Source organism: Chelonia mydas, chromosome 8 (genome assembly GCF_015237465.2).
Source record: "Chelonia mydas isolate rCheMyd1 chromosome 8, rCheMyd1.pri.v2, whole genome shotgun sequence".
Classification (NCBI taxonomy): domain Eukaryota; kingdom Metazoa; phylum Chordata; order Testudines; family Cheloniidae; genus Chelonia; species Chelonia mydas.
Window position 1 is genome coordinate 47,625,264 of NC_057854.1, and position 20,058 is coordinate 47,645,321.

The 20,058-nt window shown below is 48.4% G+C and overlaps 1 protein-coding gene across 3 annotated transcripts; it reads right to left on the reverse strand.

The window, feature by feature from the left end:
* Positions 1-1,149: 1,149 nt before the first annotated feature.
* Positions 1,150-19,804, reverse strand: ALDH9A1 (aldehyde dehydrogenase 9 family member A1). Of its 3 annotated transcripts, none has more exons than XM_037906694.2 (12): positions 19,632-19,804; positions 18,706-18,909; positions 16,298-16,443; positions 14,773-14,902; positions 13,326-13,460; positions 12,466-12,662; positions 10,820-10,960; positions 9,251-9,439; positions 6,398-6,485; positions 3,595-3,736; positions 2,574-2,686; positions 1,150-2,040 (listed from the first exon to the last, which is right to left on the reverse strand). In XM_037906694.2, exons 2-12 carry the CDS (start codon positions 18,881-18,883, stop codon positions 1,946-1,948), a joined length of 1,554 nt encoding a protein of 517 aa, XP_037762622.1. In that variant the 5' UTR covers positions 18,884-18,909; positions 19,632-19,804; the 3' UTR covers positions 1,150-1,945. The 3 variants fall into 3 exon arrangements, with proteins under 3 accessions (XP_037762622.1, XP_037762623.1, XP_007061243.3); XM_037906695.2 differs by having other exon boundaries at positions 19,550-19,700; XM_007061181.4 differs by lacking the exon at positions 19,632-19,804 and adding an exon at positions 19,382-19,444.
* Between the last annotated feature and the right edge of the window lie 254 nt (positions 19,805-20,058).

Consider the following 20,058-nt stretch of genomic DNA (forward strand, 5'->3'; position numbering starts at 1 on the left):
GCACTGGAAAGGAACAAAGCAGCTCAAGTGGGAAATTCTAGCCCCTCTGCTCCAAGGGTGGCTTTTCCTGCCCTTCACCCAGCCCCTTGAATCCTGTGATCCTTTTTCTCAGAGAAGGAGCTGTTCCCTTGGTACCACTGCTGCAGTCTTTGCAAATGAGGCCTTGTCAGTGTTTTACCCTGCAGTCTGTATTTCAGGCAGATGAAGGTAACTTCTAAATTACATCTTTTGAATAAGGTATGCAGATGAAGGAGGTGGTGAGGGCCAAGGCAGCTGTGCCCTGGGAAAAAGCACTAGCTCCATCCTTGTATCTAGGCTTCTCCTGTTTGGTATAATATTGCTAGCCTTCAGCTGCTCCTTGGAGTTTCTCTGCTGGAAAGGCCCTCTGTGCTTTGATTTCAGAGATGGAGGATGTACTGGATTATCTAGGGCAGGCAGTGCTGGGTGTTTCCCTCTGTCTTAAGCAGGAGGTGGAAACTACCACAACTCAGTATTCTGTACTTAGCTTTTGAACAGGCAAAACTTCAGTTATCCTTAATTTCACCCCTTTGTTCCTTATGCAGAATGCCTCCTGGGTGGTGGTCGTCCCTTTACCTACTCCTGTTTAGCTAAGCTAGCCATACACAGCTCTTTAATTCTTCCTCACTTAGTCCCTCTAAGGGTGGGTGCAGTCTGCTCTGAAGTGCTGCCAGTGTTATACTAGCTTGCTGGTGTCCTAGAATTGAACACTATGCTAAGAGCATTGTATATCGCCACCTTTCTGGAGCAGCAGAAACCTACCTCTTGAAAGAGCCACAGGAGGCAGTTTTGCACTTGGCAGTGCCTTTCTGTACCCATCATATCAGTTCCACTTCTGAGACTCCCTTTGATACTACACTTGATTTAAAAATCCTGTTGCCCTCTAAGTCCTTTATGTAGTGAGTGATCTAGGCAGTAGCTCTGCTGTAGGTGGGACTCAAGAGTTAGCTTTGCTAAACTCCAGGCTGGATGGCTTGAGCCTGCTAGATGCTTTAGTCCCTGCTCACACACTAGTCCTCTACCCCACACTTGAGAGTTGCAGCTCCCCTCTAAAAAACAAACAGTCTTCTCCCACTGGCAGGTAGCACTTGGAGCTACAGCTCCAATTCTTCCATAAACAGAACTTTCAGATAAGGCCATATACCAGAACTTTTATTTGACTGCTAAAATAAAGTAGTATAAAACAGTTTCTTCAAGTGCGTGTGTACACAAAAAATAGCTTGCCTAACTGTTGGTGTCTTGGGGGATAACAAACAATTTTCACTACACCAGCAACTACCCCTAGGTGATTCTAGAGTGGAGCACTAGCACTATTCCATAGCTGCAGGTGGATGCCATTATATACTGCTATCCCTCACTGCACAATGAGCTATATTTGGAAAGACCCATCCACATATAGAGATGGCCAAACGGTGTTCCAACACCCCGCTCTATGCTGAAATAGCTTAGGATAAGGGCATTGCTGTTTAGGAGAAGTCAGTCAGGCTTCTACCAAAGCTCTCTTACAGCATAGTGCGCATGAAGGAAACCTAGGCCTACAGAGACTATGGCATCACTGTAGGTTTTCTCCGTGCACAATGAGCTGTCAGAGCATGACCCAGTAGTTAACCAGAAATTGTTACACTAAACATCTGCTATGTCTACTGGCACTTACTTCAGTAGCAACAGTTGCTGGTGATGAATCAAGGTCACTTAATCCAATTTTAGTCCTAGGCAGATTGTGGAGAATGGGACACTCAAACCCGAACCCCAACTGTTTGTCTCCCATCCCCCCTCACAAATGCGAAGGATTGCAGCACACTGCCCCACCCCAGCTTCCCCCATTGGCACAGGACATTCAGAGCACTTGTTACTGCCATCTAGAAGTTCTAGTAGAAATCTCTGGCTGAGTGGGACAGCCTGTTGCTCTCCTGTGAGGCCCATGCCATTAGAACACAGATTCCACATCACCCATCTCCACACAGACGGTTTTCAGCTGTGAGTAATACTCAATTCCTGCCTGGCCATTCTCTCTGCCGAACCCTGGAAGGAACAGACACCATATTCAGGAGTGAGATGGCAGTGCCAGTCATTGCCACCCACCTTCTTATGTTATTGCTCTGTCGCTAGTCATGTGGTCAGACTCAGCCATGCACACCTCTGGCCCTTTGGGGAAGGACGACCCTGCCTGCAGGCAGCAGTCCAGCATCACTAGCTTCTTGATATGGCATTTCAAGTTATCCCTAGACTGAGTAGCTGAGTCAACTCTGAGCTAGGAGCCATAGCAGGCGATGTAAATTCCCTTCCCTTGCTTTCTTGGTGTGTAATATTGCAGCCACCTCACCAACCTCCCACCTTTAGTTTCTAACTGCAGCCCTGAGTGCTCAGAATAGCAACCAAGCTGCTAAGCAGCTTTTGGCTTCCTACAGATGTGACAGTCTCAGTTTTTGGGGTCTCAGCCTAGGATGACACCACTTGATTCTGCTATCACAGGAGTAGGGACATTGATTCCTATATGCTGGAGAGGTTTAAAAGGGAAGCTCTAGTAGGTTTTTCAGAGCTGGTGCCTTGCTCACCTGACATCTTGTATCCTCCAAAGGGCAGCTCCACAGGGCTGACATTATAGTTGTTAATGAAGCATGTTCCAGCTTGGAGAGCAGCAACCACCCTGTGAGCCCGCTGGATATCCCTGTGGGAGAAGGACAAGGTTTAGTGCAAGCCTTCCCTTCCATACCAGTCCCCCAACCCTCTGCAGACAGCTCAAGTGGTAGGTATTAAGTCCCACTAGCTGCCTTTGCTCCCCCATGCCCAATAGCAGAGCTGTGCAGAAGTGCATGAGAATCTAGTTCACAGGCACTGGTTTTGACCCTGAGGAGAGAGGCACCCAATCTGTGCCTGCCCAATGGATGTAGCAGCTAATTGCCAGGAAACCTAGGGTGGCACTTAATTTAGAGCTGTTAGCCACTAGTGGCTATCTTGTCCCCCACCACTACAAGGTAAAGCAGGCAAGAGCTGCCTTTGGACACTTGGTGTGTGCATGTCCCAAAATGAGGCAGAGTGTCTTCCTGTGGCAGGGAAGACAGGCAGGGCTGTGAAGGAGTTTGAGTGGCAGCTGGAGACAAGTTGTTATGAAAAGGGGAAACGGGGGGAGGGAAAACCACCACCAACTATCATTTACAAGTTCTGTACTCCCAGCATGGTGCATTGTTAGTCTTTTACACGACTAACTCCTAGGGAAGGAGCCATTTCCTAATCTATGTCTGCACAGTGAGACCCCTGTCCTACCTGGAATACAAATAGCAGCAGAGACTACATGTCCAGCACACAGAGGCAGGGACTTTTTGTTCCGGGTTTTGTACAGCACCAGAACAATAGGGTCCCGATCCATGACTGGGAGTCCTAGGTGCTAGGTTTATATACAAAAAATAAATAATAGTGCTCTGTCTTGATCTGAGCCATCTTGCTGCTCTCTGTGGCTGTTAGAAGAGAGCATCCCTGAAGCACAATTGCCACCAGGACTTGGTGTTCTAGTTTGGTAACATTCTTCCCCTATCTCTAGTCCATTTCAAAGGACTGAACACTGCCCCCCACCTGTACCTGGTAAAGACACCACCTGCCAGCCCAAAAGTGGTGTTATTGGCTCTCTCCAGGACCTCCTCCTCGGTGTCAAATGGTAGGATGGACATGACAGGCCCAAAGATCTCCTCTTTCACACATGTCATGTCATCTCTGCAGTCCCCTGAAAGTATTGCAGCACATATGTATAAATCCAGCCCCACCACAACAATCCTTGACATAACATCTTAATTGGCACTCCATTGGCCAAGTTGGGAAAGGTTTAGGGTAGAATGTGGGTGGGAGGGTGGCATGTCCTACCTCTCACATGCAGAGCAAGCACTAACTTTTACACTCATCCCCCTGACTAGTCATTCCACTGGGCTCCAATCCACAACTTGTGTGTTACTTCTCTGTCAAGGCCCCCATGCTCCATCCATTGGGTTCCTGGGTCCTATCAAAGCTCCTGAACCTATGAATCCATTGCCTTGCATTGCAACCTGAATCCATTATCTACATTACTTGTGGGAAATGTTGCAGTTCAGGATTGAAGGGCTAGGCAGAGCTATGTATGAGGCCAAACGAGGGTACTGCAAGTCAGGACTGAATGTACTGGCAGATTGGAGGAAGGGGCGGGGGGGGGGAGGGGGGAGAATGGTGGCATGCACAAGCTTGCACATCATCTGCCTGTACCATGCCTCCAAGATCCTCCAACAACTAAGACAAGTAAAGATCATGTCCAGCCATGGCATTGACACATGACTTCTATCCTGGCTCTGCATTATGCAGGAAGTTGGCAGGCTACCTGCCCACAATTCAGAGCCCTCAGCTGCTGCTTCACATCCCAGATTCCCTCACATTCCCCTTTAAGGCTACCCACCGTCCATTCTTGTACCAGTATGTCCAGCTCTACCAGCCCTGGGGCTGAACAACTAAAGAGGGTTGCAGGAGCTTCAGGAGGGTATAACAAAAGTGGGCAAACTGGGCAGTGTGATAGATTAAATTTAATGTGGGTCAAGGGTATACACCAGACCCTCGCTAGAACGTGGGGTTCAGGATCCATGTGTGGTACCACATTAACACGGGGACCGCGTGATAGCAGAGGCTGCGTTACCCTGGATCCCAAATATTTAAATTTGGGATCCACCGCCGCAACCGTGCTATAGCAATGCATGCTCTAGCGAGGGTCCGCTGTATCTACACTGCAGTCGGAGGGGTGACTGCAGCACACAGACATACCTAAACTAGTTGTTTCAAGCTAGCTAGATCAAAACAATAGACGAAGCCATTGCAGCAGCGTGTATAAACTCCCCTACCCTGAATACATACGTGAACTGCTAGCACTTGCCGCTGCAGTGCTATTGTTATTCAAATGAGCTCAGTAAATGCTAGCTGTGGTTTGTCTACAAGTGCTGCAATCACAGCTCTGATTGCAGTGTTGAAACGCCCTAAGTTGCAAGGTAATGCACAGTATGGGACACATTTTCAACTTCTCATAATCCTTCCTGGGCTCTCAATGAACTCCAAAAAGGGACCTAGGCATTGTTGTGGACAGCTCAAAGACCTCTGCTGGATGCACAGCAGCACTTGAGTGTTAGGAAGCATAAGAAAATGCAGACAATATTGCTACACTGTATAAAAAGTCTGCCCTTGAACACCATGTAGTCAGTTCTGGTCACCCTTTGCAACATAGCCAAGTTAGGAAGGGTCTAAAAATATTAAGAAGACTACAGAAGCTGGGAAGATTGAGACTATTCAGTTGAGAGGAAATGAAGAAGATGGGATGTGCTAAGAAGTGCATCAAACAGTTCAGAGAAGGTAGATCAGGCGCTGCTTTCTCACATAACAAGGAAACTCCTTAATTTAAAAGTGATCAAAGAAAGTGCGTTTTTTAAACTAAAGCCCTGATAAGCCTGAGGAACCCACTGCTAGTAGATGAGATCAAGAGCCCCATAAGATTCAAGGAGAATTAGGAGGTTTTTCGGTGGGGTTTGTTTTAAGATCATCATCATCTACAGTTAGGGTTACCATATGCCTGTATTTTCCCAGACATGTCCGGCTTTTCGGTTCTTAAATCCCCGTCCGGGAGGAATTTTTAAATATCTAAAAACATCTGGGATTTTGCCATTATTATTTTTCCCCAAGGAAGAGTCAATCATTCAAGAAAGAGCAAATGCTGATCACTCGAGAGAGTGCTCGCTTTTCCCCCCCAAGCTCCCAGTGCTTGGCTTGCACCATGAAACAGCTGTTTCGCATGGCTGGGAGGGAGAGGGAGGAGGGGGAACGTGGCACGCTCAGGGGAGGAAGTGGAGACTTTGGGGAAGGGGTTGGAATGGGGGTGGGGAACGGGTGGAGTTGGGGTGGCGCTGGGGGGCACAGGCAAATGCCACCCCTCCCCCCCCATGGAGTGTCCCCTTTTTTGAATGTTCAAATATGGTAACCCTATCTACAGTCAAATTATCTGGAAAAAGCTTCTTAAAGGGATATCAACTTTCAGGACACAGAGCAAGCACCATCTACCCAGGATTAGGGAGAAATTTCCAACCCCTTTGGGCCAGTTCTCTTGCAGTTGTCCTTCCTGGGAGCATGAATACATCTTCCTCTGAAGCATCAGATTCTGGTCACTGTCAAAGATATTATACATCACTGATCTTACCCAGTATGTTCCTATGCCTCTAGAGTACCATATGTTGGGTTCAGTTGTCTGAGCTATACAAACTATCTGAAAAGGGTTACACATTTCACAGGTTTCACTTTAGGCAGAGGGACCGACAGAGCTCGGGAACTTGTTAGCATTAAACCTATGCATATAAAATAGCTCCACTGAGCTGAAGAGGAATCATACCTAGCACGCAGGGTCGCATATAGTAGCCATTCTTCAGCTTGGGGTCATCAGGAACATACGGCTCCCCACCACACAGCACCTTTGCCCCCTGAAAAATGAGCCAAACTAGAAGGTACACAGGTGTCAGAGAGCCAGCACACCGCCCTGGTGTGCCTGCTGGCCAGCAGCAGCCTTAGAAGAGGCCTACGGTGGATGGAATTGGCCACAATCACAGGAATAATGAAGTCCAGGAGTCTGGGGGTTTAGGGGGAGGCAACAGTCAAATCAGCTTCAAAGAGAGCTGCCCAGTGAAGGCCCTGGACTGGTTGGGAGGCTAAAAGAGCAGGAGCTGTCACCCTGCAGCTATGTAGGGACCAGAGCAGGCAGTTCTCAGTGACAGGATTAGCCAATTCCCCAAGAGCAGGAAGCCTCCCTCCCTTTATACCCACAAAGTACAGGAGAACAGCAGCAGTTGTTTGGGAAAGCCAGGCTGGATTCCCAAGGTTATTTTGGTTCCTTCACCTCCAGAGCTCCTCCAAGAGCTTTAACACAAACTGAGATGCCTAAAGGCTCGAGTAGCATGCGACTGGCCGGACACATTATGGGGATGTTCATCCCACCCAGAAGGGAAAGGGGTCTGCTCTACTCTACTCTAACCACTGCAGGCAGCAGAATGGAAGTTAGCAATCCGGCACCCCACCACCACCCTTGGCTTGCCCTTGCTCTAATTTTTTAGAGCACGTGATATCACCCAGCAATACATGCTTTTCGTGGGTGGACTGGAAAGGAAGGGGTTAAAGCAGATGTCTGCAGAAGGCACCCTGCTCTAGTGCTTTGTCCATCAAGTGGTAACTGCAGTTCACCATGACCCAGCTGTCACTGGGGACAGCATTGACTCGAGTAATCAAGCTGGGACCTATTTCCCCCCCCCACAGTGTGGACAATTTATTGTGCGCTTTACTACACAAACCCATACCGAATGATTTTTAGATACAGATTGAATTGCCTTTGAAAAAAATATATATATATGTCCTTTATGGTTTATCTTTGCTACTGAACAGGAGCACCTGTATTCTAGCTCCAAAAAATGATGAGCAAACAAAACACTTCTTGCTTCATCCTAGTTTGGGATTTTGCCATTTTCACTAGCAATCTTGTTTTCTTTTTGGAGATGAATTCAGGAATAATTCAATACATCTGTGTGCACGTGTGACCTTGGCCATAAGAAGATGCAGTTGCTGATGAGTCTCAAAATGTACATCTGCTTCTCCTGTAGCTTTCCCACTGGAATTATATTCCACGGTGATTTTTGAGAGTTTCAGTGGAGCAAAAAAATGTACAATGTCTTGGGCACGAGCTTGACAGGCTTTCATGTTTTCCCTGGCCAGTGTTTGCTATCAGCTAAGAATTGAAAACCCTTGAGTTTAGAGCCACTCAGAGCCTGAGCAGACAGCATCTGCTGCTGCCCATGCCACAACGAGAAAGCCTGCCCAAGGAAGCAGATAAAGGAGAAAACTGTTTTCAGCTGTTTGTATTCAGAGCTGGCCAGGGTCCAAAGTTCAAGGTTCTGCCATTCTCCTGTTACAGATGATGATATTGCTAACATGGCTGGTGAAGCCAGGAGCTGCAGTCTCTTGTTAGTATGTCAGAAAGGGTAATGCAGAGCCCTACACTTGGCCTGTGGCTAGAAGAATGCCTTTCCCACTGCTTTGTTTGAAGAGCCCAGTAAACTGTAATTTGAATCTGCCCCGGTGATCTGTTACTGGCCTGGCATGTTAAACAAAGAGCTCTGCAGTTAAACTTTAAACCAGGACTGTCAGACTCATTCTGGGGAGAGAGACAAATTCAGCTTTTCATAGGGGCACCTAGTACAAGTTCAGGACAACAGTCTCCTCTAGACCCATAGCAGAGCTCCAACTGGGATCAATAGGAAGTTTGCACAAAGATCAAGGGTGAAATCTGGCCTGTATGTAATAACTTTGGACCAGCCCCTCAGCTGGTGCAAATTAGCATTCCTCCAGTGGAACTATGCCAGTTTACACCAGTTAATGATCTGGCCCTTAGTTGTTCATTTCATGGTCATGTTCAGCAGGAAAATATTCTTCACTTCAGAAAGACCCTTACTTCCATTATTTGTCTCTCTTCCCTCCCTGTCTGTCCCCTACTTTCATCCCCCTGCATTTGGTTCTCTGCACCCTCGCAATTCTGCCCTCTTCAGGGTATACCCCAAACCCTTTCCCAATTCCTGATGCTAAAACGATCAGCAGTTAGATAGTTAGTGCTGACATATGAACCTCATTAGACTTTAGCATGGCTAGACCAAAGGCATTAACAGGCGTTGGGAAGTTCACCAGTCTCAAAGCTATTATATCCAGGCTGCTTGCAGACCAGGCACGCATCACTTCACTGGTTACGCTTGGGTCAAGTCTAGAAGGTTCTCATTACAAACACAAGACCTACCATTTTGTTTTTAAATGAAAGCTGAGATTCTACAGTATTCAAATATGCCCCATAAACAGATCAAGCAAGCCAGGTGTTTGCCACCTCTGCTTTACATGATACAATGTGCGCTATCCATCCTCATGACCCCATAGCCCTGCTGAGACACTAATATCTGAATGGTATGATTTCTTACCACTCTGATTCAAGATTAAGCCATTGTGTAAGTTTTAATCCGGGGTCCCTTCTATATGTACCCTCTTGGCATGTGTAATTCAACCTCAGCAGGTAAAGGGCTTCACCCCAGAAAGGGTAGGGAGAACATGCTGCCTGTCTATTAAACTAGCAGCAGAGGGAGATGGAAAGTCCCTTCCCCAACATGTGAGACTCTTTCCAGCAAGCCTCCTCAAATCCAAGAAAGCCAGATGCTCTTACCTGCTCCTTCGCCTGAGTAATGAACCCCAGGACTCGCTCCAGGTGGGGGCGGCTGATGAGGGCCCCCATCCTTGTGTCTTCCAGAAGTGGATCTCCAATTTTAATCTTCTGGGTGCGTTTCACCACTTCCTTTGTGAAGGCCTCCAGGATCTCCCTCTGCACAAACACTCGAGTGCCATTGCAGCAAACCTGGGACATCAGAATCAGCAGTATCTTATACAAGGCTCTTTAGGGGGAATATGTAACATACTATAGTCCCCCACAGGACTCCCCACTGGCACTTTATCCTACCCACTGAAGCCGCACATGCACCAACCATTTGTTTCACTTGCAGCTGAATCCCATTTCTTGGAGGAAGTATAAGTGGCTATTAAGGGACCAATGTAGCTACCCAGTTTAACCCCCTCACGATCTTCCCTCAAACATATTGGGAGTGAGCTGAAGGACTTGAACTCCTTTCCCTATCACCAGCTCCATATGGGCCACTACATGATTGCTGTTTGCATGGCAGCCTGATTGATTAGAGAGGAGCTCAGAACAGCCTAGGGGACTTCCTTCCCAACTCTGGGGCTGTTTGGATACAGAAGTGAACTGCATTATGCAGCTCAGTCCATCCCCAGGGGCAATAAGGGCAAAGGGATTGATTGCTGTTCCCTCTCTCACAAAACACATCACATGCAAGTATTTTAGTGGTCTCGGTGCCACCAAGTGGTGAAAATATATACGGCCACCAGCAGGGATAATCAGAGTTAGCCATTCAGACCCCAAAGATGCTCCAAAGGGACACATAAGCATTTAGCTATTATGGCAATAGATGTTACAGAAAGCCCCAAAGTGCCCCAGGGGCTGGGCCCACAGGGGGTAAACATCTTGCAGGCTGGCATGGGGATGGGAGCATCATCAGCAAGCCAGAGAGAAAAGCCCCACACTGCTGCAGACTCACAGCAGCTGATCTAGTCAGTAACGGAATCCAAAGAGACCACAGTAGGGAGGCAGAGCCATATATTCTGATCTCTGTGCTGCGGGCTTAATTCCAAGGGCCAAGATGCAGGAATAGCTGATCTTAAGGGCTGGTATCTTACACAGAAGAAGCTCCTGGAGCCACCACCTCCACTCCAGAGAATGATACTACCTGCTGGGGCAAGTGAGGAAGGAGCTAGAGGTAGCACAGTAGGAGGCATTCGAACCCCAGTTTTGCCCTCTATTGTGATTCTCACTGGAGGCAGAATCCAGGAGACATCCCCTCAGACAGCAGGGTGTGTGCTAGAGCCCTGCTTAATCCCGCTCCCGCGGACCCCTGTCCCGCTGCAGGGTTCTACACTAGTCGGGTGCAGAGCTCCAGTGTGTGCCCTTCCCCAAGCCTGTGCAAGAAACCTCATAAACAGGTTCCATCATGGGCACTGCTCCCCAGGGCACTTTCTCCTATCATGTACAAGGAGGGTGAATATAACTTGAGTGTTTTAGGACGTCAGTCGCTGTAGTATCTGTGGGACTGGAGATGTGGAAGGGAGGGAGACATGAGAGTAGAGAGTAAGCAGGTAGCATTCACATCTCCTTGGAGCTACACACCTCGCCCTGTGTGAGGAAGTTGGCCATCAGGGCTCCATTCACGGCATTTTCCAGGACACTGTCAGAGAATATGATGAGGGGGGACTTGCCTCCCAGCTCCAGGGTGACTGGTTTTATGCCTTTGGCCGACATCTCCATGATCTAATACAAACAAAGATAGAAGGGACAGGCTGCTGGGGGATGAACACGAACAGGACTGTGAGGGCCCAACCAGGTCCAGAAGGGCCACAGGAGACGGCAAATACATGCCCCCCATTCTAGAGATGGGGGGGGGGGAGGAGAGGAGAAATTCACCCCTGGCCCACACACATGCCCTTTGCAACAACAGAAGTCAGTCAAAGGTGGGGACTGCATTTTTTTATTTTAGTGGGGGGCACTCAGGACTGTTCCCATACTGCTGCCCCGTGATGGCATAAGAGACTTTTTGTTGATTAAAACATAGTTGAAACCTAAAGAGCTGTGCACGCTGAAAATTTACAGTTTTAAGGGTGTATAAATTTTAACATGTAATAGACTAATTGAGTACAAGGATCCAGATACACAGCACCAGTCAAGGGTGTACATAGGGCACATCATCTAGACTAGCAGGGCACGTGTGTGTGTGTGTCTGTGAAAATATCTATAATACCAGAAGCAGAGTGACCCAGTCTGTGCTGTGCTACTCTGCTCTTCAGATAGTTTTGGGGCCTCACCTGCCTCAGGGAATGGACAAGGGCTCTGGTTTCTCAGCAAAGAGACTTTGTCAGGGACTGCAAGAGGTTGCGGGGTGGGGGGTTGGGGGGGGGGGGAGGGCGGTATTTTTATTTGCTTCTGAAAAGGCAGCAATTACAAGCTGAGGGGAATGAGCTAGATCTCCATCCCCACCACAGGAGACTGCCAGGATCAGTTAGCATCCCACACAAATGGAGGACCCCTGCTTGATGGTCCAGGGGGAAATGCTTGAGTTCTAGGCTCACATGGCCCCAGGATAAATCTTCCCCAGCTCCAAAGAACTAATTGTCTCACTGCGTGCACATGAGCAGAATTTGCTTAGGTCAGGGTTTATTCCCCAAGATACCATTGCTGGGTAAGCAGCTGTCCAATAATGTGGGTAGAAAATTACTAACAATGATTGCTACCCTCCTTCCCCTAGGGAAAAAGGGGTCTCTGCATATTAATTTATCTTGAGTTTGGGTTGATTGGAGGGAAACGTATTAGTTTCCAGGAGTTCCCATGTGTTGTCTTTCTGCTAGTTCAAAACATATCCTGACCCAGGTTTACCCATTTAGGTACCTGGATTTATTCCCTGCTAGAGAACTCTCTCTTCACCAGACCATAACAGGCTGAAGAGTTTAAGACTATCACAGCAGAGACTCTCCATAGATTTAATAGCTCCTCTCTAGAGGAGAGAGGACCTTCAAGCCTCCCACCCCGCAAAAAAACCCCACAACTAGTACTCCAGGCAGGCCCTTATAGCATAAGTACAGCCTGACATTTCTGTGCCATATTTGAATAGCTGTAAGGCATGCCCCATGTGCCCAGCCATTCTCCAGGGCAGGCTGCTTGTGCACAGGCTTGTGGGAGGGTCTGCCTCTGCTGCATGTCCTCTGGTATTCGTGCCATAATTAGAAGTCCCTTGCCCTCCCACCTAGCAGAGTGGTCTTTACCTTGATACCAGTTGGTACGCTCCCGGTGAAAGAGACTTTGGACACATCCTGGTGCTGGCACAGAAACTGGCCAGTGGCAGCTCCACCTTGCACCACGTTGAATAGCCCATTGGGCACACCGGCCTGGGTGAAGATCTCTGCCAGCATTACCACTGAGATGGGGGTGAGGGGAGATGGCTTGTAGATCATGGCGTTACCTATGTGAATCCAGTACGGGGGGGGGGGGGGGGGGGGGGAGAGGGTGTTAAAATCGGAGAGACACTGGGGACAGGGAGGCAGGGGATTTCACATTCAAATATCTCACCCTCCAGGAGGGCAATGGATTTTGCAGAGACTGAAAACAGGAGAGCAACTGGAAGTTTTGCCCCTTTCAATCCCAAGAAGGCACCCAGGCAGGGCAGCGACAGCATTTACAAATGCAGTATTTTCAGTAACTGATGAAATGGGGACACAAAGGGGAGCAAATGCAACTGAGGTCACACAGCAGCAGGAAGGTGCTAGTATGGTACCTGCTACCGGAACCAAGTCAGAAGGAAGAGCAGGGACACTGCTTTGCTGGTCCTACCTCTTTGCTCCCTCCTCTCTCATCTTTCACTGAAACTCTTACCCGTTTAGTGTGAAGCAACAGCAGCACCCCCTTCCTGTCATGCTCCCACCCCATAACTTATTTGCTAACTCTCCCTTGCCTTGTTCCCCTCCCAGACAGAAAAAGTTTCTCTGAGAAACAGACCTAAGACAAACAGATCCTTCTTCACCCACTAATGGAGCTCTTAGTCCATGAATGCTTAACCCCTGACCCTCTTTCACCACACGATCACCCACATCAAAGAAATCTTGCACAGACAGGGGGTTCTCATTACCACAAGCCAAGGCTGGGGCAGATTTCCAACAGGCAATCTGGAAGGGGTAGTTCCAGGCTCCGATCCCAACACATACCCCAAGCGCCTCTCTTCGGGTGTAAGCAAAGGATCCCCCAGGAAGCTGGATGTGCTGACCTTGGCGGGTATAAATACAGGTGCATGAGAACATATGGAGTTAGCTGAGCAAACTAACAAAGAACCTTCGAGCCTCCAGACAGCTTCAGATCTACTTCCCTGTCTCAGTGCCAAAGTGGGATCTAGCAAATCCCTCTATACTAACAGGTTTGCAAGCGCCCCAAGACCAGTAGCACCAAATGGGGTTTGCCCAAAGCGGTCTTAAGATTTTGACTCAAGGAAAAGCTCTACCTCTTAGTGAATTTGAGAGTGAAATTCCCACAATGCCACTGGAACTAGCAAAAGGACAGAGACTAAAGAAAAAATTTACTGCTGGCCCAGGGGGGTGTCTACAAGCCCACTGAAACCAGCTGCAATTGATTATGCCAACAGTGGCAGGAAGGTCTTGTGGTTAAGGCACTGGCCTGGGAGCCAGGCAATCTGGGTTCAATTTCCAGTTCTGTTACAGACTCCATGTGTGACTTTGAGCAAGTTACATCTTTCTGGGCCTCAGTTTCTCCATCGGTAAAAAGGAGAGAATAAGCCTTTCTTCTCCCACCCTTTGTTTTGTTTATTTATGCTGTAAATTCTTCAGAGCAGGAACTCTCTCTCACTAAATGTATAAACAGCACCCTAGCACAATGGGGCCCTGATCTCAGCTGGGGCTTTCAGGTCTGGATAACAGTGAATTTGGTCCCTGAATATAAAAACAAAAAAGGAAATATAACTTCCATCTGTTAGCTGCTTTACTACAGCCTCACCCATTTATATTTAGAGCTGTGCTCCCACCCCCAGACTATGATAAAGCGTTTATCAGCAGAGCCATCCCTAAGAGGAGATGTTAAATCAGGGTCCAGTCTGCATTGTCTGGTGAAAGCTGAAAGTCGCAAGGCACTTCTAAAAAGAAACCAGGGACATCATTGGAGGTATAGCCAGTTACCTTTCTCCCATCACAATCAGCATCAGTGTCCCAAGACGATAAATGGACTCTTGCTACATGTAGAATGGCTGCCCTGTTTACCTGGTCACTGCTTTCCAGCCCAGTTTAATCCCTAGGCACTCCTGCTGAGGTCAATGGAGTCACACAGGTTTTAAAGCAGGACAGAATTTGCCTCCCATGTTTAACTCACCACTGCATAAAAAGTGTTCATGCACCTGGGATAGGAAACATGGTCTCTGAAATCAAAATTCTATCCTATTCCAAATAGCCAGGGACTTTCTAGGGGTCCTAAGATTTAATCATCATCTGACTAAACGATCGTTGAGGTATACGAATGACTGTCTCACAGCTGGGGAAAAGGAATGAGGCTCCAGTGACTAGTATAGCTCTCACCTGCTATAGCCCCTGCTAAACCTGCATAATACTCCAGGCACTGCCAAGATATGTCAATGTCCACTCTGGCTTCAAAGATGGATTTCCCATTATTGATGGTTTCCATGGTGGCAATTTCTTCCCTCCGTTCCTGTAAGAACGGCACAGTAACAGCATTAGACAGACTGTGGCACCACCCACAGCATGCTAGCTGCTTTCCAAACGCAGATGAAGACAATCTTTGCCATCAGTGATGACCCAACCTTTTCTACAAGAAGGAGTTTTCCACTTGCCATTTACCAGCTTGTCAATGTGTTGAGCTGGGTGTAGAGAAGTATCTAACAAAGACCTGCTGGGGACCTGCCATAGGTCTACTCTTGCTTCACTTCCCTGTTTAGATTTATTGATCATTTCAATTTAGAAATGGGAGTAAAAAAAACATTAAGGAAGTTCACAGATGATACCAAATTGGGAGGAACTGCAAAGAGCAGGGACAAGAAAAATCCAAAAGGGACCTAAAGAGGCTAGAACCATGGATTTAAAAATAAATACATTCTACTGGTAAATCATCTTTATCACCAGACTGCCCTGAACATGGCATTACGATTCCACTGTAGGGGTCAGACAGCAGGAGAAGCTGGACTATGAAGGAAAAAATAAGCACAAATCCCTCCAAAAATATAGCAGAGGCAAACATAAAATGCAGACAAGTATACTTTTCAGTGTATGTATTCTTTCATTTGCCCTAGCAAGAGTCCCATTCTAATGCATTCCAGTTACAGGGTTACAGAAAATCCACAGCCTTGAGCGACACAGTGATACTGATTTAACTCCCAGTGTAGAAAATGCTATGTCAATAGAGGGACAGAAGCTCCCCCACTGACGTAGGCAGTGTCTTAACTACACTAACCTGTAGTGCTCAGTGAAGTGTACATAAGCTCTCAGTAGTTATGAAGATAAGGCAGTGTAACAGTTATCCAATTTAAGTTCCAAAAGCAAATGGAGACAGGGATAGTGCCCTGTACTTTCTGCAGACACAGAAGTTCTGGACTTTGGGACGTTTCACTTCTAGCAAGCTTATGTGGATTTGTATAGGTCTGCTGCAAACAAAACTAAGTTTACTATAAGGATACAGAAACTACAGTAGTGGGGTAAGCAATCCAGAGACCTCAACTCAGGCATAAGTTTGGCTTATATTCTTTGGGAAAGAGGCGGCGCAAGTGACAAGGGAGGTAGGCAAGCAGGCACTTTAGGGCTCTGAAGAGAAGAGAAGACTTAGCTAGTGGTCACAATTCCACAAACAAAGCTACCTTGATGAGACTGGAGGCCCAGCCCTGCCCAAGGAAATCTCTCTGCTGATCAAATATGACTTTCAAAATGTACATTATTCATGCAATTTGAATAAATGGTACCGCATTAGTGGTCTTATCTAGTGCTGCAAGCACAGCCCAACAGCAAGCTGTGAAGGGTTAAAAGGACAGCTCAGGAGGAGGATCAAGGACAGGACCACATCATTCCAACACAAGAGAAAAGCTTCACCACATACCCGGATAATCCTGGCAGCCTCCAGCAGAACCCTGCTCCGCTCCATGCCCGATTTCTGGCTCCATATCTTAAAGGCAGCTTTGGCATTCTGCACAGCCAGATCCACCTCCTTCTCCCCAGAGAAGAGAAACTTGCCCATCACTCGACCTAAGAAAAAAAAAAAAAAAAAAAAAGGGTTTATATTTCAGAGCTTTCGTTCAGAGATTTTTGCCACTAACCTCGCTATTAGCAAGCGTTTATAGGAGTAGCACCAATGCGATCCATGGTTTACAGTATCAGAAGAAGTGTTCATTCTGTCTCCTACTGCTTTTGCATGTATGCTAACAGATTTTAAGGCCATAAAGAATCGTTGTGATCATCTAGTCTGACCTCCTGTCTAGAGGATTTCATCTAGTAATTCCTACACTGAGCCCAATAACTTGTGGTTGAACTACAGCATCTCAATTTAAAGATTTCATGTGATGAAGAATCCACCACAACCCATGGTGAACTGTTTCAATGGTTAGTTAACTCTGCTGTTCAGATTTTGCTCCCTCTTTCCAGTTAGAATTTGTCAAGCTTCGACTTCCACTTGTTGAATCTTATGTCTTTATCTGCAAGATTAAGGCACCTCCTCCCTGTGTTGATTCCGTAGGACTTGGGATAACCCAATAACACCCATTTCAAACATCCTCTCCCCAAAAGCCTTCTAATCCCAGCATTTTAAGACAGTTATAATTTTTAATACATTTTGAACAGGTCATCTGCCAGTACCAGAAGTTGGTATTGGATCACCAAGGGCCAGATCCTGTAGAATTCTGCATGGATCTTCCATTAAAGTCAGTGGGCATTCTGCTTATGGCCTGGGTGCAGGGCTGGGCTGCAGAGGTTGGTACTGGTATGGACTGTGCCAGCTTGTGGTATTGACACTAATTCCAAGCATTATTTGCTAAAATACCGACAGCCAGCCTGCCTCTGAATATGACCATTATGCTACTAGCACCAAGTGTTATCTGCTAGAACTATGATTTTTCCCGGGTGCCCTCCTTGAGACACCATAAAGGGATCTGACTTTTAGAGAATGGGTGCCCAATGCCTTATGAAAATCAGAACTGTTTAAGGGGTCTCAACCTGAGACGCTTAAAAGTCACAAGACCCTTTTGAAAACCTTGGCATAATTCACTAGCGTGAAGGGTGACCAGGGCAGAAAGGAGAAGCAGCTACATGAAGATTTGAAATCCTTCAAGCATTTGAGGAGCAGCACCAAAGGCAATTCCCACATAGGAAACGCAAGCACAAGCTTCTACTTAACTATCCTATGGGTTACTGGCTGGTGTGTCAGTGCTGAATTTCCATCAGAGGTAGTCATTCAACCCAAATACTGGCTCTAAGGCAAATTCACACTTTTCTGAATGCCACTGCACAGCATCTACAGATATTCTCACAGACAATGCGACTGATGTGAAGAGTGGAGGTGCTGGCAGGAGAGAGTGGGATGCTGTATACTCAGAGGTGGCAAAGGGAAGAGAACTAGGTGTGTGCGCCCCACAAGGCGGTAGCAGTACAGGGCACCTGGCTAGAGAGATGAGAAAAGTCCATGCTTTCCTGTCTACCTCATCACACCGGGGATTTGCCAAGTGCCTTTGCTGTTTCGCCCCATTCTGTTAAGTATGAAAGAGCACTAGGCTTAGTCTACATGAGGACTTGGGACCCAACTAGCCCCAGGGCTGATGCAACAGAATGGGAAATCCAGGCCACTTATCAGGTGCTGTGGCAATATTTGCTGCACTAACTCTCTTTCTCCTGAGCCCTTATACCAGATAGCACTTCCTTTTTCTATCCCATGCAAGTCTAAATGGAAGAGAACCTGTTCCAGGGCTTTGGAGCTGCGCTCCGGCTCCGCTCCAGCTCCAGGCAAAAACCTGCAGCGCCACTGCTCCGGAGCTGCTCCACGGGCTCTGCTCCAAAGCCCTGTGTTAAACAACAACATCTTTATGATTAAGACAAGCTATGTAAGTACTACCCAAATTGAAGGCAGTGTTGTTGTAGCAGTGTTGGTCCAAAGATAAGACAGACAAGGTGGGTGAGGTAATATCTTTCACTGAACCAATTTCTGTTGCTGAAAGAAATCAGTAAAGAAAGCTGTTTAAGCGTGGAAGTTTGTCTCTTTCACCAACAGAATTTGGTCGAATAAAAGATATTATCTAACCCACCTTGTCTCGCCAAGTTGAAGGAACAATTACTTGGAGACATTGGAATGTGCTGGGCCTCGCAGTGGAGCTTGGGATTTCATCTGCTGTGTCTATCTAGTATTCCAATCCAGTTCATGGGGGCGCAGGTTGTTATATATCTTCAGGCAATTTCTACTGAGAATACAGCAGCTCCTCCTTGGCCCCAGGATCCCAGGCCCCACAGAAAGCAGTCAGTTACCTGTCGCTGGCTCATTCACCTCCTCACTGTGGCTTCCATCCACGGGCTGAATTCGGGCCCCTGCCCGGTAGTTGAGTGGTTGCTGCAAGTGGAAGGTGCCGGTTTTGCTGCTCATGGTGGCGAAGGGGACGAAGGAGCAGAATCGAGGCAAAAGGGACAGGCTGCGCCGTGGGAGCATCCAGGGGGCAAGGCAACAGGAACAGGCTATAGAGAAAGAGAAACAGAGACAGGCGTCAGTCACCAAGTGCCCAGGCTCATTTCCAGGAACCACCAGCACCACCCCACACAAGAAGGAGAAGGGCCCCTTGCATTGGAGGAAGAATTGGGGCAGGAGGTGCAAAATCCCCATAATCCCAGCAGGGGAAGGTACCCCACTGCTGGAGACTGGGAGAAGGTATGAAATCCCCCATGACCCCCTGCAGAGGGGACCCTGGCCCCGGGGGGGGGGGGGTGCGGGGGAGGGAGGATAAGAGGTATGAAATCCCCCATAAGTCCCTGAATAGCAGACCCTGACACTGGGGTGGAGAGCAGGGAAGGGGTATGAAATCTCCTATAACACCCCTGCAGAAGGAACCCTAGCACGGGGGAGGGGTAAAGTATTAGGGTGACCAGACAGCAAATCTGAAAAATCGAGACAGAGGGTTTGGGATAATAGGAGCCTATGTAAGAAAAAGACCCCAAAATCGGGACATCTGGTCATCCTATATGGTATCCCCCATAGCTCTCCTAGGGAGGGGCCCCAACACGGCGGGGCGGGGGGGGGGGCGGAGCGGAGGGGTATGAAATCCCCCATAACACCCCGCGGGGCCCAGCGCCGAGGCGCACAAGTCCCGAGGGGAAGGACCCGAAGCGCTGCAGGCGGAGGGGGCAGCAGCCCCGCAGCTGAGAGAACGGAGCCGGGAGCTCGTGCAGCTGGCGGGACTCACCTCAGGAACAGCTCCGTGCAGCGGGACGGCTCGACTTTACCCTGGCGCTGCGCTGCGCTGCGCTGCGCTGTGCTGCCCTGCCCCGCCCCGCCCCTTTGTGCCTGGCCCCGCGAGCTGCAGCCCTGTTAAATGCTTCGCTCCCTGCCACAAGCCTCGCGCTGGAGGAGTGTGCGCATGGGCACGGGGGCCCCCCTTCCCCGCGGGTGACCACGAGTGATACGGGGCCGTGCTCGCTGTGTGATCCAGATTGAGCCTGGGGGGCGGAGTGGGTCAGACCCCCTCTCGCTCTCCCGCGGGGCTCTGCCCCCTCTTCCCACACACCTCGCGGGGAGCCCGCTGCCCCAGTATCCTGGCGCGGTCCTGCCTCAGAAAACCGCACACCTTCTGCACGCAGTTTAATCTACTCTGCCCCAAACCCACCCAAACT